The sequence below is a fragment of the Artibeus jamaicensis genome, unplaced genomic scaffold (assembly GCF_021234435.1).
Source record: "Artibeus jamaicensis isolate MK-2021 breed Jamaican fruit bat unplaced genomic scaffold, CSHL_Jam_final scaffold_916, whole genome shotgun sequence".
Lineage (NCBI taxonomy): Eukaryota > Metazoa > Chordata > Mammalia > Chiroptera > Phyllostomidae > Artibeus > Artibeus jamaicensis.
Window position 1 is genome coordinate 55,614,439 of NW_026522059.1, and position 24,822 is coordinate 55,639,260.

General features: G+C 40.8%; 2 protein-coding genes across 2 annotated transcripts in view; both read left to right on the top strand.

Moving 5' to 3' along the window:
- KCNB2 (potassium voltage-gated channel subfamily B member 2) overlaps nucleotides 1-24,822 on the top strand; it is a 372,399-nt gene that overhangs the window by 330,839 nt on the left and 16,738 nt on the right. The gene's annotated exons all lie outside the window — the stretch shown is intronic.
- LOC119042570 (calmodulin-like protein 6) lies at nucleotides 9,960-20,682 on the top strand. Its single transcript, XM_053660925.1, is given in 6 exon segments — nucleotides 9,960-9,993; nucleotides 12,867-13,013; nucleotides 15,184-15,296; nucleotides 19,251-19,721; nucleotides 19,754-19,834; nucleotides 20,611-20,682. Coding segments are annotated over 6 exon segments (918 nt in total).

The window sequence follows — 24,822 nt, forward strand, 5'->3', positions numbered from 1 at the left end:
AGTGAGAATTTGACAAACTTTGTTTGCCTATCAATTGAACATCTCCATGATGTTCATCAGGTGTTGAGGTAACATCTGTATGTAGAAACCCATTCGATATCATAGTGAAAACAAGACTTTGAAGACAGTTTGCTGCACTAGAGTCCAATATCCAAAATTGAATATTGTGACTTCCCTTGAAACACAATTTTTCTCCTTAAGATCACCCTCATTGTCATCAAAGGGACTGCATTAAATCTGGTTTTAATATTTCCTGTTTATTCACATAAGCAATTGATCACATAGTTCTCTAAATCTGATTTGCTGGAATGTACACAAGAAATCTTTAGATTGAGCTTTGGTCAGTCCTTCAAGGCACAGAAGCCAAGCCCCACCACTGCCATCCAGCTTTGCCTGAAGTACCTATATTCCTCAAATCCTTGAATGTGTCTTGAGGTTCCCAATGTGTCTTAAGGTTCCTCTTTGCCATCTTTCAGGAAAGAAGTCTTCATTCCTTCCCTGGAAAGACTGCCATTTCTCCAGTGGCCTTTCATTAGCTTTGAAAGTCTATTTCAGTTCCTCAGGGCTTTCTGGTAATTACCAGAGTCCAGGCATGCCTCCTTCAGGCATGACATTCCACTCAGAGTCTTGGTTAACAAAACCTCCACTGGCAACTGGTCTTTCATTTTATGCAAAAAAACTTTATGCCATCATGCACTTATAAAGAATGACAGATTCTGGAGGGATAGGTAGGGAGAAAAATACAAAGTAAAAAGGAAGATTCTTGTCCTTCAAATATCCACCAAAATTGCATCTCCATGCTTCTTACCTTCTATTACTTACTTTCCAACTTAATGTGAAGTTTTAACTCTCAGGAACTTCAATTTAACCTAAAGCAAAGATGGGGGAGACTAAACCTAGCCTTAGAATCTTGTCTGACACCGACCAGTCACACCAACTCATCACACAGATGACCTTTCCTAAGTCCAAATGGCCCAAAGCCCCATTGATAGAAACATTCTCTTGCCTATCAGTGTGCCAACTGATCTCACAACAGAGACATGGCCTCTCATCCCACTATGTATCCCAGCCAGCACCATGGCACACGGCCCCAAAGAGTGGAGACAAAAGATTCCCAATATACAAAAAATAGCAAAGATCAAATCAGGTCCCCACAAGATCAGAAAGCAAGCACAGAATAGCTGTAACTAAGAATTGAGGTTTCTTTCCTTTCAAGTTTAAAACTTTCATAACCTTCTATATACCTTATAGTCTTTCAAAAATAACCATAAATCACTTTCAATCTTTGTCCTTTTTAACAATTGGAAAGATCATATTTTAACTTTATATCAGGCATCTAAAGTCCCTAGATTGGCAAACACATTCCATAAACACAGGCCTTTGATCCTATTCCTTGCTAAATCCTTATTATGTAATAGGGTTTTGGGTGGTAGCTAGCCATTACCCCAGCAGAGTAAATTTGATGAGAAAGCCACCCCCTGGGAAATACAAAAAAGAAGGAAAGGACTTGGCTTTGGGAGCTGCTGTCCTTTCCAAAACAGGAACTCTAAATCTCTTTCAGGTGTGCATGTCCAGCTTTCCCTTCCAGTATCAATCACAGCAGCAGGGTCCAAGGCCTCCTCAAGCAGTCCCCATGTTATCCATGTCTTCTAGGTCTTTAGTAAAACTTGGTCTCCCAGCTGGAGTAGGTGTAAGGACTCATCAGATGGATAGGCAGACCCTCAATGAGCAAGCTTACGTGGAATTGTTAGTGTTTGCCCTAAATGCACATATTGCTTAATTTTTGACTCACACTCCAGATCTAAAGGGGGCACTCCAAAAACAGAGATTTAGAAGGGTCTTTCATAAACTATTTCAAAAGGGCTCAATTTAAGCCCACTTCTGGGTGCTTCCCTAATTCAGAGCAAGGCAATAGGGAATGACTGGTCTCATTTCAAGTGCATTTCCTGGCATATTTTTGCCAGGGTCTTCTTTATTGTGTGATTCATTTTCTCAGTCTTTCCAAAGATCAAGATGTTCAAGATGCCTCTCCAATCTTCTGAGAGATCTCTGAAATGGATGACAGTCCCTTGTTACCTTGAATGCCATGAGGAGAACCAAACCTAGTTCCTCCCTAGTCATTCTCCATGAAGCCGCTCCAATCTCTGTGGGAGTCCCAGTCTGGTGCTGTCAACTGCTGGTCCAATACATCATGCCTGCTGGAATAAACTTGGTCAATGATTTCCAAGCAGTCATGCTGGATGGCTGAGTCTCTCTGAGCCTGAGAGCAGGATGTCCAAGTTCAAGGGAGTGGTAGTCTGTAAGGCAACGTTTTGGTTGTCTAACAGAATGTCAGGGTTGGGCACCACAGGATGAGTATCCTGTATGGGTTAGATGTTAACAGCTCCACCTGTGGTTCTGTCCACCCAAACAGACTGACCAACCTGTTCATTGATTTGATTGGGCAGAGTTTACCTCTGGGGCCTTCCGGGCAAGTCAGGAGTGCCTGGAGCTGGGTAGCATTTTTCAGCTAGACTTCTACACACAATTGCTGCTTCTCAGGAGAAAAGGCCACTTGTGCATGCAGTTTACAAAGAAATGCTCAGCCCAGCAATGGAATGGGGAAGTCTGGCATGCAGAGAAAACTATACATGAGCTTTTGACCCTCAAGCTGGCATTCCAGTGATTGAAGGAGCACCTGTTTTATAATTATGCAGTCATTCCAGTAACCATTACTGCATACAAACTTTTCTTGGTTATCTTTGTTATTTAGCACTGATTATGAAGCTTCTGTACCTACAAGGAAATCAATTAGCTTGTTTCCCACCATCAAACATACCCAGGGCTCCTGTGGTGAAATAATAATTGGTTGGGAGAGGTCTAGGGGAGCCCTTGGGCCTCCCATTCTCGTCAGACTCCCCTTTCTATCCTAGAATTTAATGCGGGGTTTTTATCCTCTGTTTTCCCTTTTGACCTACAGGCAGCCCATTATCCAAGGCCCTCCTCTTTGTAATGGGCACACTGATTGGTGCCTAGTAGGTCTTTTCTCCTTCCTCTCAGGTTCCATCTCTCCTGGTTTCCCCCAACTGTTCTAAGAATACCATGACCTGCTCCCACTTTCTTGCTTCCTGGGCATTGTAAACTTTAAAAACTATGTCCACCATTTGGGAGAGCTTCATTCCCAATACCCCATCTAAATGCTGGAGTTTCCTTCTTATATTGGAGGCACTTTGCCCAATTGAAGTCATGTTCACCATCTGGACATTTTCTGGTGCCTCTGGGTCCGCAACATCAGTGTGCTTTCTACAGGCCTGATAGATCCTTTCTAAAAATTCAGAAATATCCTCATTTGATCTTTGTTGAATAGCCAATATCATAATCGTGCTCATTTGCTTGGGCTCCCCTTTCTAAGCCCTTCCAACATGCACCTTCTGTAATGTTCCAGTAGGATGAGGTCCCAATTATTTGGGTTCCAGTTGTGCTCTAAGAAGGGAATTGTCCATGCTGGGTTGGGGGTCCTTTTGGGATTCTCTTGGTGGAGACGTTGAGCCTCTTCATCAGCCTTATTTATAACCAACTCCCTTTCATCCACTGTCAGCAGGATATTAAGGAAAGCCTGTACATCTGCCCAGTTTAGGTAGTGAGTGGCAAAAATGAAGGTGATGAGATCTGCCATTTTCTGAGGACCCTCTTTATATGAGGGGTTAGAATTCCAATTCAGTGTGTCTGAAGTGGAAAACAAAATATGGGCCCAATAGTATCCAGTAGCCTGACCTACTTGATTTAGTCTGCCTGTAAGATATTGCCTCAAAAGGAACTGCACCAGATGAGGATCCTTCCTATATTCCCTGGCCTTATTGGGTGCCTTGTTGGGTCTTTGATGGGGAGATCTAACCCTTGTCATATAGGGTTGGGGCCGTTGACTCTCTGAGCCCTATTTCAGGGGTAGCAGTAGAGGGAGTGGTAACAGAGGAGATCATCCTGCTGCCAACCCTGTGTCCACTGAGTTCATGGCATTATCAAGACTTATTTCCTCATTCTTCTCTTCTTTCTGTGTCTTACTGTCAGGAAGAGGTTTTGAGGCTACTTCTCTTCTCTGCACCATCAAGCAATTCTTTGTCCCTGGTGAAACTCTATTAAGCAATGACACAAATGCCTTGACATAGTGGATTTTATCCCATTTGTCTAACCATTGGCAATACTGTTCCAATTGCATGATGACATAGTAATGTAGAGAACCACCTAGAGGCCGTTTTTCCCCATGGTTTAAGGTAAACATAGGACACACAGTGTTGCAATAATAAACCAATTGCTCCTTAGACATTGGATAATGGCTGTACATACTCCAGCTTGCTAGAATTCTACTCAGTGGGCTCCCTCCAGGAGCCAACACAGCCCCTGTTGGCCTGGAGGTATAGCAGGCCTAATGTTATGACCAGGAAAATCCAGGCAAACTGGGAACATATAAGCAGGACCTGATTCCCCAGCTCCATTATACAAAAATAAGTGCTCACAAGCACATTTTCTGCCAACTGATCTCACAAACAGTGGTGCTGAGGCAGTGGCCTCCCCAAAGCTCAGCCAGTCCACACCAAGACCCTAGTTCACAGCCCCAAAACTCAGGTGATCCTCACCCCTTCTTAGAATCTATCATCTTGCCAGACCCATTTTCTTTCCACCTGCCAGGTATATCTAAGCAGCCAACACCTTGCGAGAGCATGCAGAGAAAAATTCCCAGAGACTTGAAAACCCCACAGTTCTCCTCTCGGCGGGGGTTGGGGAGGGTGGCCACAAGCAGGTAGAGACACAAGTTGGGCACTATTAGTGTTGTTGTACATCCACATAGGGTTCTGCTGCCTGCCACCTATAAACCCCAGAGGCAGAGGTTTGGTGAAAGAGGGGGAAAAAGTCTTTTATTTAAAGGCTATGCAATGTTGGAAGAATAGTGGGCTTCTGCTTCAAAGTTCATTCCCTTTAAAACACCCAAAATCAAATACTCTTCCACCCTCTGCCAGATGAGTTCAAAGCTGGGCCTGGAATCCCTTTTCTCATTTAAAAATACCATCCTTGTGATGCACAGGTACCTGCAGCATGATAGCTAGTTCCTAGTCACAGTCCAGCTTCAGGCACCTTTCTCAAGTCTGTGTGAGCTTGGCCAGGCATAGGCATGCTGCCACCATCTCTTGTACAGGGTGGGGTGTGGGGCTTGTCACCTTGTCAAGTGGTCTCCAGGGCCCACCACCCCAGAACACTCAGGCCTTAGACCCCTGACCAGGCTAGTGGGGAAAAAAAGAGCATGAGTTCATACACACACCTTATTTTTAAAGTCCCAGCCCAAAATCCCACACATGCTAGAAGCACTTAGGAAAGACTTTTTCCCTTGTCCAAGTGTTTTGCTAGCCAAGAGCCACTCTGTACAAACATCCTTCTGCTGTGTCAAGTGCTGGCTTGTGCTGCTCAGTTGCTCGGGGCAATGCATGCTGTCACTAGCTTGTTTACTGTTGCCTAGCAGTCTCCTCCTATGGCCCCACCCTTCTCTGGAGAAAGCAGGTGTTCACCACCTCAGGGATTCTCTCTAAACTCCCAGTGATCTGGCCAGACCTCCCCATTACATTACCTCCTGCTCCCCTCCTTCCTTCCTCCTTCTCTCTCACCAGAATACAGCATCTAGAGTAACCTTGTAATATTCACTTTTGTATTTCTTGTATCTTGTAAACACACAAAGGAAGGAAGGGAGGGAGGGAGGGAGGGAGGGAGGGAGGGAGGGAGGAAGGAAGGAAGGAAGGAAGGAAGGAAGGAAGGAAGGAAGGAAGGAAGGAAGGAAGGAAGGAAGGAAGGAAATTTTATGTGGATGGATGGGTGAGTGGATGGATGGGAGGTAGCTATAACTGAACTGTTCCCCAAGATCTGGAGAATTACTCACGATTGTCTTTTAACCATGAAACATCTGCCAAGTATAGACCTCAATTTCCATGGATTTCTGACTCCAGTCCTAACAAATGGTTTATTTAAATAGTCTAAGACATTATGTCTTTAAAAGTTTCTTTTTAAAAATGAGGATATTTACATATGTGTAAAGTTCAGTGCGGACTGATGAAATGTACTCTTAGGCTGAATTCACAGACCCTTATTGAAAATTCTCTCCTCTCTTTTTTCTCCCTCTAAGCCAGCCACCTAAAAGGTTCCCAGTTATCAGGATCCTGGAGTTCTCTTTTCCACATTAGCCACTAGGATGGAACTTAAGGAAAGGCTTTAGAAGTGTAATGCAGAAAATAAAAATATAACTCTGAACATTAGGGAACTATTGACATGCTAAAATTGTAAGTGGAGTAGAACATTAAGTGAATTTTAATGGTGTGAGGCATTTTATAAGAAAGAAAACTTCCAGCAGAAGAAAAATGATGACTCCTATGCAGAGTGAGAGGGGTGGGTTAGGGCAGTTGACTGCAGCCCTCTGCTATGGCCTCTGATTACCAAGAGCACAGGCGTTTTGGCGTGTCATTGACTGTCCATCAGGAAGTGGATTTTTCAGCTGCTCTGTGTGTGAGGTAGGCTGGCTTCCAGCAAAAGGGCCTTCAGTCAGATGCCTTAGTCTGTTGCAACTGCCCCACCTTAACCTAAATCCAAGAACTTTAGGAAGACTGATTATTCAGCTCAGTGCAAATACTTATGTGGTATCCTGTGCTCACCAAAAGCCACCAGACCATCTGGAATTAATTTAAAATATTTAAGATGCAAATTAAGGGGTGGTTGTAAAGGAGTTCCGGATCCTTCAGGGCCACTGTCCCTGGGCGGGGGCAATTCCTAGCCAAATCTGCAAGATTCACCCTCAGTAAGACCTTTGTCCTCCAATATCATAAGCAAGCTGCCATTCAATTTTCTCTTTTCTTCCCTTTGATGCTTTTATTAAGTTATCAGGAAGCCCTGGAGCTACCATTTGCATTTTCAAGTAATTTCCTTGGGCTATAGGTCTGTATAAAGTAACTCTGTCACTGTATTTAAAGAAGCTTTAGGGGAGGAAAGAAAAAGAACCTGGCATTATGCCTTTTGCTCATTCTTTGCCACTAAAAAGCATTCATTTTTGATGCCTTAATTTCTTGAGTGTTTTACAGTTTTTAATCTAAGCCTCCTATTTTAAGAAGCCAATGAATCGTTTGCCTTTTATTCCCCTGTAGATCTTATGATGCTAGCTAGTATCTAAAACAGTTCAGGCAGAGGTTCAGATTATCTTTGTTAGTCATTGGATTAGGTCAAAGTAAACAAGATAATTTAGAAAATTATGTGTTTCAGCTTCCTTACAACCAAAATATTCAAGAGTTTAAAAGACACTCTGTAGAATTCAAACTGTATAGTGAAAGAAAGCTGCTCCAGTGCTTTTTATGTAAAAATCACTTCCTCTCTGAGTAGAAGTTGGTTTGCAAATTAACCAGGTAGAGACAAAACAAAGAATTGCATTGTAAGAGAGTGACTCACAATGTTTTGACTTTTTAAAATATATCTTTCCCGACAGCAAAGACTGCCTTGTCATTTGATTACTTTCTAATTAATGTTAAGCTTTCTGTTATAAATATCAGACTTTTGCCACCAGAACTACCAGTCATGATCTCATATTTCCTGTCTTTGAAGGACTTCCCAGGCAATTATGACTACTAGTGTCTATGATTACAAAGATATATCTCCTTATATTCTAACCCCAGATATAATCAGTACCACCATAAGAATGCTTCCATTAATAGCAGAGAAGCAAATCATTGTTTCCTAGCTTGGAAGTGAAAATCGGTAATTGTTGATAAGTATATGCGCATGTTCCTTGCTACTTTTATTTACAAAAACTGAACCAACCATGAAGCACCTTCAATAACTAAAAGCAAGTTGCAATTTTAATACACTATTTTAAATTATATATTTAAAAAGCAATGCTGTACTTTCTGCAAAGGGGAAGGTGGATTGAGCAGATAAAGTCAGTCCAAGGCACTGGACATGCCCTGCTTCAAGTCCCTGCCTGAAGAAGGCATCATGCAAACTTAAAAGAAATTTGACCTGGAGGAATCCAAAACTCACTTGGATTCTCTGAACACAAAAATTTTCATGAATAGCAAATTAAAGCTGTGTGTAAAGGGCTGAAAAATCAGACTATGCCAAAGGTAGGGCCTGAAGCATCAGGAACTCTGTGTACTGACATGCCACTGAATTTGGTAATTTAGATAGAAGGGTAGCCCCAGGTGGCCTCCCCACTGTCTATGCACCCAATGGACATATTGTAAAGTTTCATCCTAGCGTCCCCTGGATGTTTTGTGACAAGGCGTATGTCTGGAATTAATCAGTTCTTCATTTAACTTTCAGTTCAATTTTACCTTTCCAACTGAGTTGAGGTGAGAAGCAATTGTTTTGCAGCCTGCTAAGACCCTGGACCTTGTACGCCTGTCTAGAGGAACTGTCATCCTCCAAGTGAACAAAGGATGTTTATCTCTTCTTCAGGCACATCCTGGAGTCTCACAGCACAACTTGGTTTATAGACTTCTTGTAGGACAGAGTCTAAACTGACATTTTCCTAGGTGTTTTTTCCCACCATTCCTGATTCATTCGGCAGATACGTACTGAGTGCCTCTTCTGTGTTGTGCACTGAAGGAGAGCTCTGAACAGTGAAGGAATATAAACTTGTCTCACATGCTCCCCCTACTTAACTCTTCCTTATCCTTCATATAAACTATTACTTCCTCAGAGAAGCATCCCTGACCCCCAGTCTAGGTGTCTTCCTTGTTATATAGAACCTCAGCCTTCATAGAACACATTTATTTATAAAATAAACTCATTTATTGATTATTTTATTAATGCTTATATCCCCAGTTTGAGAACAGGATTCATGTCTGACTGTAATCACCAATTTATTCTTGTGCCTGGCACACAGTAAGGCTTATCTAATTGGCGAATTAATTGGCGATTGATGAATAGATAGATTGATGAATGAGGCATAGTTTCTTCCCTCCAAGAGCTCATAGATTATTATAGAAAAATGAGCATAGATGAGCATGGAAAATTAGGTGTGGGGAAGAATTATCAATAGCCTTGCTAAAGTGCTGCAATGTTATCTTGTAGGCAATAGGAAGCAAACCAAGATTCTGAAACAACAATGATCAGCCAAGTATTTTTGGAAGCTCCCCAAGGCAACAGGAAGGAGACAGCTGAGGAAAGGGGAATCCATAGGCAAAAAGAGCAGGAAAGTGCTGCAGTGGCCCCTGTCATGGTCATGGATGGTGGGGTTTACAAAGGCAGCAGCTGCAGAGCAGCAAGAGTGAGGGGATGAATCACAGTGGCTCAGCCATCCCTATGCTTCCTAAGAAGAGTAATAAGTTTTGCAAGGAATGCCTTCCGAAAGATGATCCCCCTCCTGTAGAGAGAGTGGGGCCTGGTTCATAAAACCCCTTGACCAGGGACCCGCATGGCAAAAGGTTCCTTGAGCCAAGGGCTGATCCAAATGGACTTGACATGTGTGACAGTACAAGCAGAATGACAGTTTGCTATGTTCCTTCCTGGCCATTTTTGAGACAGTGTCAGGAAGACAGGCACTCCAGGTTTAGTCAGACAGTCAACCAATATTCATTCAGCATTCGCCATATACCAGGAAGTGGGGATGGAAGGCGGAGAAAGGAGGATGTGGACATGGCACTATCTTTGCAAAACTTGGGGGCTCATGAGCAATCGGCAGCAGATGAGCAGGGGTGGCTCAGTGTGGTGAGTATCCGGCTAGGAGAACCACACAGAGCTGTGGGCACACAGAGGAGACACATCCGAGCTGGTCCTAAGGAACACATAGTTTCAAAGAACACTTGACCTTACTACAAACCACATAAGGAGAGGAGTTAATGGGGGAGAAGTAGAAGAACATTCCAGGCAAAGAGACCAGCATTTTCACAGCCTCCTAGACAAGAGAGAGCAGGGCTCTGAGAGGGAGGAGAAGAATTCTAGAGTGGAAGGCCGGGATGCGAGTAGAGGATGAGGCAAATGGGGCAGGAGGTGGGCAAGGTCTTGGACAATAGGCAAGAGCGAGATAACACAGTGCCTTACAGTCCACGTCAGGATGAAACTTTACAGTGAGGGTTGTGGGAAGATGGCTTTGTATTTAAGAATGCTGATTGGTACTTGTGTGGATAGTACACTCAAAGGAGCAGGACGTAGGGTCCAAAAGCCGAGGCATTAATTTGGGCAAGAAATGATGGAGACTCACACTCAGGGAATGGGAAAAGGGGAGAAGAGTAATGCATAGATAGGGAAGGTAATTAAGAGATCAATTATCAGGCTTAGGGGACTGATTGGGTGAGAAGGGAAGAAGAGAGGAAACATGGAGAATGCTGGCATCACTGTGAGATGGAGAGAGGGACAGAGGATGTCCCTCTGTCTAAGGGATGTTTAGTAAAAAGGTATCCATGGGACAGATCTGGAACTAAAGGCAGAGACTCCAGTAGTCTTTTGATGGTCATTCACAGGTAGCATAGTCCACAGCAACACGGGCTTTTGAGTCAGTGAGGACCTAGGTGCAAGTCACTTAGGGGCTGTGTGAACTTAGACATTACATTACAAAAAGTATTTCTTCATCAAAAGCTGGGGTAACAATATTACCTACTTAACAGGATTTGGGGGAGACACAAAGGAAGTAATGTTGTAAAGCATCCAGCCTCAAATAACTCATTAGTGGTAGAGGCAGCAGCAGTGGGATTATCTGCCTTGGAAATGTAGATTCAAAGACTATCAGGACATAGATAATATTTGGAACCACTGGGAGGAATGAGACTAAACTAGAATAGAATGTTAGAATAGAATGGTATGGAATATTAGAATAAAATAGAATGGAATAGAATGTTAGAATGGAATGGAATTAGAATAGAATAGAATAGAATAGAATAGAATAGAATAGAATAGAATAGAATAGAATAGAATAGAATAGAATAGAAAAAAGAATACCAACATTGAAAGGATAAGTAAAGAACATATGCAGTGAATACTGAGAAGCAGCCAAGAAGGTAAGAGGAAAATGAAGAGATGCTGTAACATCATGGAAACCCAGGGAAAGGAAGGTCTCAAGAATAAAATCCATCGGTAGAGTAAAATTATACCAATGAGTCAAGAAAAGTAAGGGCTGCAAAGTGACATTGAATTCTTGGATGGGTAGGATCAGTGACCCCTGAAACAACAGTTTAATTGAAGGGCAGGGCAAAAGATACAGCAAGTTGAGAGAAGTTGCTAGATATGAGCCATTACTTAGTATTCAAAAACTCTTTATTAAAAATAGCACAGGGCATAAGAGCAAGTTAAAAATGTTTCCTGACAGTAGAAATTAGATTTTGCCCCAGCACTCTGGTTCAGTGTGGAACAAAAAGACCTTCAGGGCCTCAGGTGGATGCCCCATTCTAGCTTTACACCAGGCATTGTCAGGTGCCAGCATAGGAACAGAAAAATGATCATTCTACAGTTGTGTCCTACACAGGAGACTTCTCAAATACACCATATAAACATAATGTCTTTGTTCTGTTCTCAAAACTTTTTGAAAAGGAATTAAACCCCATATAGCATCAGTGGCAGTTTTCTGTATTGTATGTGCACTCGTAGGGAGAATCCGCTTTCCCACTTAGAGCATTAAAAAGTCTCTCTTGAACAGAAATTGACAACAGCCTACATCTCTAAGCCCAATTTCAGGGTCTTTGCAATGACTTCCGTGGATTTGAAACCAGCCGTCCTTTCCCAATAACACCAACACAGAAAGCACACAGATTCCGGATTGGCACTCAGATTTACTTATCTTTGTGTGGACATGTTGGTTAATCTGTGCTAGGACCTTCACCCTGAAACCTAGCAACAATTTTTCCCCTCAAACACACACACACACACACACACACACACATACACACACACTCATTCATACACAGGCCCACACCATTCAAAGCCTTTCACCTGGAAATTCAACAGGCAAGGGAACAGGGACCAAATGATTCATTTTCAGACAAGAGTGTATAGACACATTCATCAAACCAGAGCCAGGTCCCTTCTCCTTGGCCAGCACTGCCTTTTTATCATGCAAATAACTTTTAATTATTAATTATTATTTTTTAATTTCAATTAATGTACAATATTATATTACTTTCAGGTATACAACACAGTGATTAGACACTTGTGTAGCTTACAAAGTGGTCCCCCGTCTGATGCCACACGTGGTTATTACAGTATTATTGACTACTGCTGTGCTGTGCACCCCGAGCCAGCACTGCCGTTCTAGCCAGGCGTTCCCAGGCAGTCCTAGGCAGTCACAGTCCTCTCCAATTTTCAGCTTCTTCTCAATGGATGACTTGCAGTAAGTGATTCTTCTCACTCAACCTCAAGTTTGAGAGCTGCCACACTAATTCTTTCTTTAACAGAGCTGTCTCTGGGCAAGACTGGCTGGCTTCAAATCCTGGCTCTGCCACTTGCCTGCTGTGGGCAACTTACTTAATCTCTTTGTGCCTCAGTTTTCCACTTCTTATAATGAGGACAGCAGTACCATCAGCTGATATTGTAATAAGGAGGACAACATGAATCAACATATGCCAAATATTTAGCACTGTGCATGGCCTTAACTATTGTGCCTTTCATCTTCCCCCTGTGAACTAAGGATGATTATACTACCTACCTTAAAATGTGTGAGATACAAGGAAGAGCTGATACTTGTAAGTGCTTGGTTGTTACTATTAAACATCTTCTCCATGTAGTTTATACCCTCATCAAATCTTGCTTGGAAAATCAGGATAGCTGCTGGGCTATTTCATTAAAATTTTTGTGCATCATTTTGTGAATCTTCATGGTGGATCATTTTCACATTGATGTATTCCCTATTAATCTCACTTTCTCCATTTTTCAAGTTGTGTTTGGAACATCTCAAAGCATGAAATCCAACTCCACATGGAAAGGAGCTTCCTGGGTTGTGGTGGATGGAAGCTGGCTGATGGTTCTCTGCTATGGGAGTACTGGGGCAGTGAGAACAACTAACTTCAGGGAAAACCTGCACGGTATTTGCAGTTTCACAGCCTTTGAGACACGAGTCACAAAGAAGGTGCACATATGCCCTGTACACAGGGGTGTCCAACCTTTTGGCATCTCTGAGCCACACTGGAAAAAGAGTTGTCTTGGACAACACATTAAATACACAAACACTAACAAAAACTGATGAGCAAAAAAGGCTGATGCATAAATGTTGTGATATCCGCCATCACTGATAAGCAAAAAAGTCCTTCCATATGGCCCCCGAGCCACAGGTTGGACACCCCTTCTAGTAACCTTGTCAATTCATTTCAGCTAAGCCAAGTGGGAACTAGCTTTTATTTGTCATGTTTATGAATAGGTATCATATATATCCTGTAGATATAAAAGATATTTATGCACACTATCACGTGCCATGTAGTGTTCTAACCACTTTGGATGTATTATATTCATTCTTTATAACAACTTTATCACATAGTACTAGTATCCTCCTTATCCCCTTTTATATGTGGGAAACTAAAGCATAAAATGAGTAAGTAGCTCCAAGAAGATTAATCAAGTAATAAGAAGCAGAGTCAAGACTTGGACCCAGGTAGTCTGGAGCCAGAGGGTACATAGTTACACAAGGCCTCTCATCTCTGGGAAATTAACATGGGAGACAACTCCCAAGGACATTCAAAGCAGACCTTCATTAATGGGGAGGGAATAAAATGTTTAAAAGAAATAATCTGACCTTTTGAGAAGCCTCACATACCTAGAAATTTAGTTATTTTTACTTTGGTCAGAAATGCACCACTAATTGGAGTGAGATGAAGCCTAGCAAGAAAGCTGATTTAAGTACCAAAGAATGAAAAGGGAGTATCTTGAAAACTCCTGACAACATTATCAGCAACCAGTGCAGCAAAGCAAGTCCAAATTCAGAGTGGAAGTGAATACAAATAAAAAGAGAAGCCATTTTATATCTTCTCTTTAAAGTATATAATTTCTAAAGAAGAGAAGCCTTTTATGTAACATCTGTATTTCCGGGAGAAACCTAGGCAAATTTGGGGAGAGCATGATGGGACAGAGACACCTACTGGTAAGAATAAACCTCACTTCATAAATTTCCATCATTTATTTTAAGATGGTGATTCTCATTGTTACTTATATGTATTGGATATGAACAGTATGATAGTAAGATACAGTATCTTCCCTCAGAACATTACATTTTAAAAGCAAAAAAGTGACCCCTGACTGATATGGCTCAGTTGGTTGGGCATCATCCCCACAGAGCCAAATGCCATTGGTTTGACTCTCAGTCAGGGTACATGCCTGAGTTGTGGGTTCAGGGAACATATGAGAGGCAAGCGATCAGTGTTCAACTCTCACATCATAGTTCCTCTCTCTCTCCTTCTTCCCCTCTCTCTAAAAAAATAAATATTTTTAAAGGAAAAAAGTGAGATGTATCCAACAACTCAAGCACAGGGTTGCTACTCATCTATATAGGCATGCCAAGCTACTTTTTAGCATCCTGCGTCATTCAGTGTGCTTGGGTAAAGGAAACACCAGGCTGGGCAAAGGGTCCCTGGGGCCCTCCATTACTCCCATTTCAAGTCAAGCGACCCTGATTAAACACATGCATTCCAAGGATAGGTGAGGGAGAGGCCTCTCCCACAAGGCATTCCCATCTCAGAGGCCAGGAGCCAAGACGCTCATCCTTCTAGTGTCTCAGGTAGTCAGATGCTTCCCATCCAGTCTGGATGTTCCCAGGAATCAGACCTTGTCTGCTCACATGACATGTTTTTGTCCCTCTGGGGAGCTCAGATGTTATTTTGCTTGCCTAGAGGTGACACTCTGCCTTCAAAAAATTCATGAATGTGTATTCATTTGAATTCTCTCCTATACCATGTCCGTTGGTTGAAGGTGGAATTGTATTTTGAAAATAATACTTTTCTAAATTTTGTCTAGGAGAAAGTTCAGAGACAAGAAATTGGGAAAACAAATGAAAGAAAATAAAGTGTAGGAGAGGAGAAAATTTGCTGGGGGATGGCAACATCACCTGTTTGCTTTAGTGCCATCAGGTAAAACACTCTGGATTCTGTTCAAAGCTACTGAACTCCCTAGCCATAACCACGTATAATTGAAAAGCCTTGATAGCTTTAGAACAAACAGTTCTCAGTTGGGTTGTTGGTGTGCAATTGTTTATTTTGCTTGTTTTAGTTTCAATGTGGAATCTGGAGTTACAGAAAATTTGTCCACATGGAAGTGCAGTGGATGACACAAAAGTGACTCAGCCATCCAGTGACCCAAACAGGAGAGTGTCATCTGTGGGGGTGAGAGAGTTTAGAATGAGATAATGAGATGTGTACATGGGCATTGAGAAGGTAGCCAGTTACTGAGATGCCTCACTGGACAAAAATAAATTCATGAATACTGTTGATTAAATTTTATTTATAAAGCACACATTGTGTTTGGAGCTCACAAGAAAAAGCTCTCAGTCAGATCTGCCCTGACCATTGATAAGTTGTAGTCTAGTCATGAGACACATAACGGATCTCTAAGATGGTAAGAGGAAGCCACTGGGAAAGTGAAATGGGTAAGGGCAACAAAAGCACCCTCCACTCCTTGGATTCCCTCTTCTCCCACATCCATTTCGTCCCCAGAAAGAAAATAGACAAACTAAGAGGTAGTTGAACAATTAGAGTTTAATTGTTTAGGAATGCAGTTGTTTAGGAATGAAAAGTTAAGGGGCTGAATTAATGGGGCAGGAGGAGACAAATTGGAAAAAAGAATCTTGAAGGATGAATGACTAGAACTTAGGGACTTGGATGTGGAGCTTTAAATAAAGAGTTATATATAAATGTAGGTATAGACATAGAATATTAAAACAGGGAAAAAACACTGTAGTTTCCTGGTGAAAAAAATGAACTAAATAGAAATAAAACTAATACTAATACAAATAAAACAGTCAAGAGGGATTTGTTGCAGGAAGGTGGAGTGGAAGATGATGTCATGAATTAGAGAGACCAGCAGATATGATATGTAGGTGGAAATACCACCCTCCTGGAAATATTCTAGGAGGTTGGAAGTGTGGGACTGGCCCCAGGAAACTCTCACTAAATCAGGAGACCCATGGAGAGAATCCATGAGATCTTGTGAACCCCTCAAACCTTGTGCAAAGAAATCATATTAATTTGTTGACATTACAGGTTAATTTGAAATCACTTTCACTCCCATGTGCTTTTGTAAAAGTTTAGTTTAATATAAAAGATTGTTGATTGCAGTGGAAGCATCTAGACATGCAAAACAGTAAATCGTTAAGCTAATAAGGAAAGCACTTCCTTGTGAGACATTTTTGATGAGTGCTGACATTGAGAAATGATTTAACTGTTCAGAGAGTGAGTAAATCAAAATGAAATAAACCCATCTATGCTAAGAGAAACCAGCAATCAAAAGGTTGAATTTAGAACCGAATATACTTTCAGTGGAATTAGAGAGTAAATACTATAATCAGTTAGCTAAAAGCAGTCATTAATATGTAAGATCTTGCCCTTATTATATTGTTCAGGTAAAAAAAAGCCAAAAAACAGACAATATAAATGAGAGGGAATTTACTTGTACTATCCTTAAATGAGCATATGGTCATTTTATTAAAAATAAAGAATAAATCGCAAACTTAAAAGCCTGAGACCTAGTCAATAAGTCGTCTATTTAAAATGAGTAAGGCCAAGTATTCAGTTTTCAGTTCAAGCAGAATTTTTATTCTGCCAATGGGGTTGAGATGATGAAAATATGTACATTTAATACCATTTAGTTAAGTGATAATTTTTGACAGAATGATGGTTTCTTATACCAAAACATATTTTTCCAGTAATATCAGCACAATTGAGCATAATAGGTGAAGGTTTTGTGTATAGTTTAAAGGGTCAGCAAATCAAAATTATTATCGTTGCCTGAAATTCTGTTAGTAAGAATGCATTCATTTGCAATAAGATATTATCTGACCCTCACAATAGAATCAGATTGGTAGACCAGGCAGCGGAGGGAGAGGCTGCTGGACAGATATTTCAATGGAGAAAGAGGGGGACCAGGAAGTGAGGGGAGCCACAGCAAGTGGCATGCTGGGGAGCCCTGAGCAGCTCCACAGAGTCTGAGAACTTGGCCCTGGCAGGCAAGGGTCACAGAAGGTGCAGGGGGTAGAAGAAGAAGCAGGCTGACACGAACCCAGGGTAAATAAAAGCTGCCTTGCTATGTCATGTCTCCCAGACTGGCCTGGGATGCCAATGTACAATTGGGCAGTTATGTTCTTATTTTCAACCTTTCTCATCACCGTTTTTGCAGAGAGCAAGTTAGCTCTCTTCAGCCTATCTGTATTGTGAATATTGGTGTTTTTGTTTCTCTGACAATTACATGGTACCTGACAATCTCCCAACCATCTCATTAGGAGATGAGCTTTATAGCAAAAAGATCAAGGAGCATCAAAGTTGTGTCCTTTGCAATGGAGCTAAGTCATCATCTGTTGGTGCCTTTTTTCTCATGTCTGCTTAGACTTTCGGAAGCAAACACCTATTTATGCAAAGAGAGAATGGGCTATGGGAATGACACCATAGGGTTTTTATTACTATTATTATTATGTTAACTCTTTTATTTATGTGGAAAGCTTAATGTCTCAGGAAATCAGATCGAGAAACTCTAAGGGTCACAGATGGCATTTGTTGGATTTGCATTTGCATACATAAAAATTTTATGTATGCAACACACATATTCAGTGGGCACTCTCCGGGTTGAGTGCTGAGACCTGGACAAAATCCTAGAAAATGCTTTTTGAGGAATTCTAAACCAGTTTGCAAGTAATGTGGCAAAATGAATTTTGTATATTTTATTATGTTTATGTAAATGATCCAAAACCATAAAAGAGTACTCTGGTACTATGAGAAAACTGATGATTCCCTCTCTCCTGGTGCCCAGACCTTCAGCTTCCTAGAGGCCATTAAATGTGGTACAGCTGGCTGGCAGCAGCCGAAGCTCATTGGATTGCTGTTTTATGTGCTATCTGAATATAATGTGTTTGTTCATGCCTTCTGCCTGTTTGGGAAGGTCAAATTTTAGCACCTTGGCATATACAAACTTGCCTGTCACTTAGAAGGAGTAGAAGTCTAAAACAAAAAGCTGTGCTCAATAACCAACTCTGCAAACAACACCTGTGGTCACCGATAAAATAGCCCTTTATTTGTGACTAGTAAAGAAAGGGCTTTTGATCAATCACATGTAGGTCCTTTCTACCAGATCTTCAACCATAGCTCACAATATTTATCAGTATTATCACCTACAACGGAGAGATATAGCTGGTTATATATACAAGTGCATGCATTTGTATGTGTGCATATGTTCCACCAGCCTCAAAATGCTTCTATGAAAAACATTCATCTCTTCATGTTAGCATCTTTAGCACTGCATGGAAGGACAGCTCTGTCTGATCTGCAGCACAAATGGGGTTTCCACGTCCCTGTCCACTGTCATCTTTCAGCACCAGCCATTTAAGGCATATCCACAGAACCCTAAGCTCCAGAAAACCCATTCTGAAAACCAAAGAAGGAAGTGATTCCACTATGGAGATCAAGAGAGATTTCTTTTTAGAAGATGATTCAAAATAGTTGTATGCCACCCAGAACATAGACATGTGAGCAGACACTCTTTCCTGCCATTGGAAGGAGAGGGTGTGGGACAGCTTTCACACCTGACCTCCCACTAACTCTTTACAGCTGGTGAATATTTTATAGATAACAGGAAATGAGCCATGGCTAGACACTGCGACAGGGTGACTACATGTAAGTCAACCACTGACAAACTACTACCTAAAAAGTATGAAATTTAAACATGAGAACGCTTGGGAATATATAAAATTTATCTAGACATGTGTCATATCATCAGTGTATTTTTATAGGTAGTCTAAATATTCTGGTGGTTGAACTTTGCCTTGCTGACCAGGAACCATTGTAGACATGTCTTCTGTGGGAACTGTTGAATACATGCAGTAGCCATCACTAAATAAGCACCTACCAGGTGCTATATATATTTAAGCTCTGACCTTAATTTTTATCAGCTCTACTGCCTGAAGAATAGATGCCTCATAGCTGGGTGAATGACAGAACTGGAATTTGAATCCAAAACATGACCTAAGGATTTTTGTGCTGGCAGTCTCACAGACATGGCACTGTTACTCGCAGTTGGGCGGTGGCCCAGGTGGCAGTGCAGCAGCACAGAGCCCAGTGCACCCTGCATCTTAGCCATGGCATCAGCAGCAGCAGAAACACCATTGTCATCATAGCCCCTCCACTGGTGCAGCCACCCTACCTCCCTCTGCTCTTCCCACCTTCCCTTGCACCCTGGATGATCAGCTGAGTGAAGAACAGATTGCTGAATTCAAGGAAGCTCTTTCTCTATTCGACAAAGATGATTCTGGTACCATCACAACCAAGGAATTTGACACTGTCATGAGGCCACTGGATGAGAACTCAACAAAAGCCAAATTGCAGAATGTGATCAATGAAGTGGATGCTGACAGTAATAGCACCATTGACTTCCCAGAATTTTTTGCCATGGTGGCCAGAAAAATGAGAGATACAGACAGTGAAGTAGAAATCCACTAGACGTTCCAAGTCTTTGACAAGAATGGCAATGGTTACATCAATGTGGCAGAACTATGTCATGCCATGACAAGCTTAGAAGAAGAACTAATAGATGAAGAAGTAGATGAATGCATGTGTTTGTATGTGTGCATATGCTTCATCGTATCAGGGAATCAGATATTGATGGAGATGGAAAAGTCAGCTATGAAAAATTCATACAGATGATGACTGCCACAGCAAGACCTACTTTCAACTCCTTTTTTCCCTCTAGGAGAATCAAATAGAATATTTTACTTACCTCTTGCAAAAAAATTTACTCATTCTGTTTCTATGTAGTAAAACTGAATGTCAAAAATACCTTCTGTACACACACACATGGTATCTGCATAATTGGTTGGTGGTCCTGCTCTTTAAAGATCAAGCTACACATCAGTTTTACAGTATAAATCCTTGCACTACCTTAATTATAAGGAAGCACTTAGTGGACTCCTTCTAGTTTCATTTGCTAATGATGAATACACTGCTTGGGCTGGCCAGTTTCTCATGCATGCAGGTTGATAACACAGTCAGGCATTTGTATTAAAAACAAAAAGTGAAAAAACAAATTTAAAACCTATTCAAGTAGGTTCTAGTTCACTTTGTTAGTATAAATTGTCATAGCTGGTTTACTGAAAGAAAACACATTTAAAATTGGTTTACCTCAGGGTGTATGTAGAAATATGAGTGAAGGATAAACTATCTAGACATAACCCTAGACTAGCAGGACGGTCCTTTATGCTTCCATGTGCCCTGACCCATGGCAACACTGACACATGCTTGTGGCATGCCCACATGTGTTGGTTTAGTGCTGTCTTCCTTGTACTACAGTGACATGAGTGTCAGGCTGTCATTATTACACACGTATTTAAAAAGAAACTTTACCAATGGAGCATCTTTGGACTCTCTGTACCTTCTGAACTGTAACTTGGAGCCAGCAGAAGTAGACAGTGGTTGTGGACTTCAGCACAACCATCAACATTGCTGTTCCAAGAAATTACAGTTTATATCCATTCCAAGTTGTAAATGCTGGTCCTTTTATTTTTCTTTCTAATAAAAAGTCCATTAACTTGTCCTGGCTGGGTGGTTCAGTTGGTTGCAGATTTGATTCCTGGTCGGGGCACCTACAAGAGGCAACCAAACAATGTTTCCCTCTTATATCTCTCTTTCTCTCTCTCTCTCTCTCACTGTCTCTGTCTCTCTCTTTAGTCAATAAACATATCCTCAGTGAGTATTAAAAAGAAAAGACCATTAACTTAAAGAAATAACATGACATACCAACTAAGGTTTTGGTTTGAAAAGATGGAATCAATTATTTTAATGTTAACTATTTGTCATATATCACTCTTATGTGATAAATAAACATTTACCTAATCAAAAGTTGAGTCTTTTTTTTGAGACAAGTCATATAATCAATCAATGGTCTATCAATAATGTTAACTTCTATTAAATTTTTAATAGTTTATTTTTATTGTATTTTTCCTTTACCATTTATTCTCCTTATACCTATTCCACCCTACTTACTCCTCTCGCTCCTCAATCATCGTACTGTTTTTGTACGTCCATGAGTTTTTTCTTTTTTGTTCAATTCCTCCACTCACCAACCCCCCTGCACCCCACAGCCCCCACTGCCGGACCTGTCAGCCTGCTCTCTATCTATAAGTCTGTCTCTATTTTGCTTGTTAGGTCAGCTTGTTCCTTAGACTCCACTCTAACTGCTCATTTCACTTAGCATGATATTCTCCAGGTCCATCCATGGTGTTGCAAAGGGTAAAATCTTCTTTTTTTACAGCCAACTAGTATTCCATTGTGTAAATGTCCCATAGCTGCTGCTTCCAAATCTCATCTATTGTAAATAGTGCTGCAATGAACATAGGGGCATATTCATTCTTTCAAATTAGTTTTCAGGTTCCTTCAGATAAATTCCCAGAAGTGCAATTGCTGAGTTCCACTTTTAATTTTTTGAGAAAATTCCATACTGCTTTCCACAATGGCTGAGCCAATCTGCATTCTCACCAACAGTGCAAAAGTGTTCTCCTTTCTCAACATCCTTACCAATACTTGTTATTTGTTGATTTATTGATGGTAGCCATTCCGACAGGTGTGAGGTGATATCTCATTGTGGTTTTAATTCATATTTCTCTAACAATTACTTCTATAAAGATTTAACTTTTAATTCAGAGATTAATTAAAATGTCCTACCATGGCAGTAATGACTAGGCACAATTTAGTATATGGCATTTTCTTATAGCAAATGTTTATAAACTTAAAACAAAGATTTGCTAAATAGATTTGCTAGTAAGTAATGAAACTTTATTATCCCAGCTTATATCATAGGCAATATCATGAATCTATTCAAAACCGAAATAACAACAGCAGTGCAAAACATAGTAAATAATAGGTCAGAAATCTAACTCTGAGAAAGGATCAATGTGAATATAAACAGAAGCTATATGTAGGCAGATAACTCATCAAAGTCCGAAGTCAGAGTACCGTTGAAAGACTAAGAGTTCTATCCTTTGGGGGGATATGGAAGGTAACCTATCTTCTCTTCCATTGATGGAAATTATCCAAAGCTTAGCTTGGGAAAACTTAGGATCAAGTTGTGATTGTATGGATCATTAAAGTAAAATAATAATTACAATTTACTGATAACCATTCTTGTTATTATTATATGGGCATAGGAATTCTGATCCAGTGTGTATATATATCAAGAAACTTTTCACAAAATATTACTTACCCTTCCTGGTATTTTCTGCTATATTTTCACTTTTATTTTAAGTACTGATGATGACTCTCAGAATTGACTTATGACCCACAAAGGGGTTGCTACTCACAGTTTGAAAAGTGCTGTTCTGACTCATAGGTAGAGAGAACAGATTGATGGCCACTTGCTGGAAGGAAGGGGTGTTAGAGGACTGAGTGAAAAAATTGAAGGAATTAAGAAGTGCAAATTCATAGTTACAGAATAGTCATGGGTATTTAAAGTACCCCAAAGGAAATACAGTCAATAAGATTGTAATAGCTATATATGATACCACATTGGTACTGGAAATACGGGGGCGGGGGGAACACTTTGTAAACTATGTATTATCTAACCACTATGCTATGCACCTAAAACTAATACAGAATAATGCTGAATGTCAACTGTAATTGAAAAGTAAAAGAAAAATACTATTCTAAGTAGCTCTTCATAGATAGCTGTCACCAAGCTTAGGTGGGACCTGCGTACTAGGTGCTTGAATAACAGAAACTGGGATACACAGTACACTCACTGGTGCTTTTTATTTCATAATTCATTTATATAGACAACAGCAAAGGAATCCCCAGCACTTTTAATTTATAATTTACCACCAGAAGAAGGGTTTTAAAATTTGAGTTTTTAAATTTGCCAGCACTAGGAACTTTTTTGTTGCTAACTTTACCAGTTTAATCCGTTATTTTGTAGTATTTCCTTATTTATCTTTCTCCTACATCCTTCTGGTATAAATGACTTCTACAGCTCATGGACCCACATATTCTAACTTCTATTGGGTTGCTAGTTGGAATACAGGTATTAATTACCTACTTAACAAATCATAACTACTTACTTGCAACAGTAAATAGAATTTAGTTTCTCACAATTTAAACTGTTTTTCCTGCTGACTAGGGCTCAAAACCTCTATGACTTCCATCTCTTTTTTCAAATCACATTACATTTACTTTTGAAGAGCATGTGTGCCTTGGCTCTGAGCATTCTTATCCCCACCCCTCATGAAAGACCAGACCATGTGTCAAGTTATAGAACCCGACTGAATTAGTTTCCTAGGACTTTGGTAACAAAATACCACAAACTACGTGGCTTAAAACAATAGAAATTTATTCCCTTGCAGTTCTGGAGGCCATCAAGGTGTCAGCAGGGCCACACTCCCTCCAAAGACTCTAAGGCAGAATTCTTCCTTGCCAAAACTTCCCCAGTTTCGGGGCTTAGTGTTAATTCCTGGAATTCCTTGGCTGCTAGGGGCACCACGCTGATCAATCTCTGCCTCCTTTGTTACTTCTTCTCTCTGTGTGTGTCTCTGTGCTTCTCATGGCATTCTTTTAGGGACACTGGATTGGCAGCCACCTTGATCAGATATGACCTTATCTTAATTAATTACATCTGCTAAGACTTATCTCCAAATAAGGTCATATTCTGAGGGCCAGGATGTACATGAATTTTGGAGGGACAGTACTCAGTCCAGAATGCTGACTTTCCAAAAGGACTAGGCATTAATCTAGTAATGTAACTTGTAGATCAGTTACCAGCATCCACAGAAACGGGCATTAATGGACATTTTGAAGAAAAGAATGCACTAATTTCCAACTGTAAGTTGTAAGAAAAAAGTTCTTCGACCTGTAAAATTATATACTAGTTAATAATTCTGCCCCAAACTCTGTAATTCATATGAAAATATTGGCATTTATATAGAATCATATAACTTACAAAACACTTTCACATGCATCAACAATTCATCACTACAGTCTATTCATGTAAATAAAATCGTCATGATTAGCCCTGGTCATAAGAGAAGAAACCTTGACTCTATGTCTTTACTCAGGTCCTGCAGTTGGTCTTGTAACACAGACCCAGAAAGAAGGTCAAGTCTTCTGACTCCCCATCCATCATTCTTTGTACTGCCAAGCTGAACTGTTTTATGTGCAGGTGTTTAAAGCAATAGCTGTCAACCCCAGTCTGGGAGAGGAAGTCTACGTGGGATTAGAGACCACTCTAGCATCACCTGTGAGGTCTTTTTCAGCTAATTGCACCCCCCCACCCAGAACCTCTAACTAGTGTTGAAAAAACTCCACAAGGCCTCACAACTGACGCCGTTTGAAGAACTGAGATCCACAGGTTAAAAATTTAGGGAAGAGCCTCTAAATGCATTTGTGTTTGAGGACAGAGCTTCTCCAACTTAAATGTGTGTATTAATCCCTTGGGATTCTTGTGAAAACAGACTCTGGTTCAGCAGGTCTGAGGTGGGCCTGAGGTGCTGCATTTCCAATAAGCTCCCCAGTGCTGCTGCTTTGAGGATCACACTCTGATTGACGAGGCCTTAATTAAGTAGCCTTCATGATAGAAATGACTCTACACAGATAATGGGATATGTCTATGTGATTGTAGAAAATGTCCCCATTTTCTACAGCTATAAAAAGCATTTATTCTCTGTCTAGT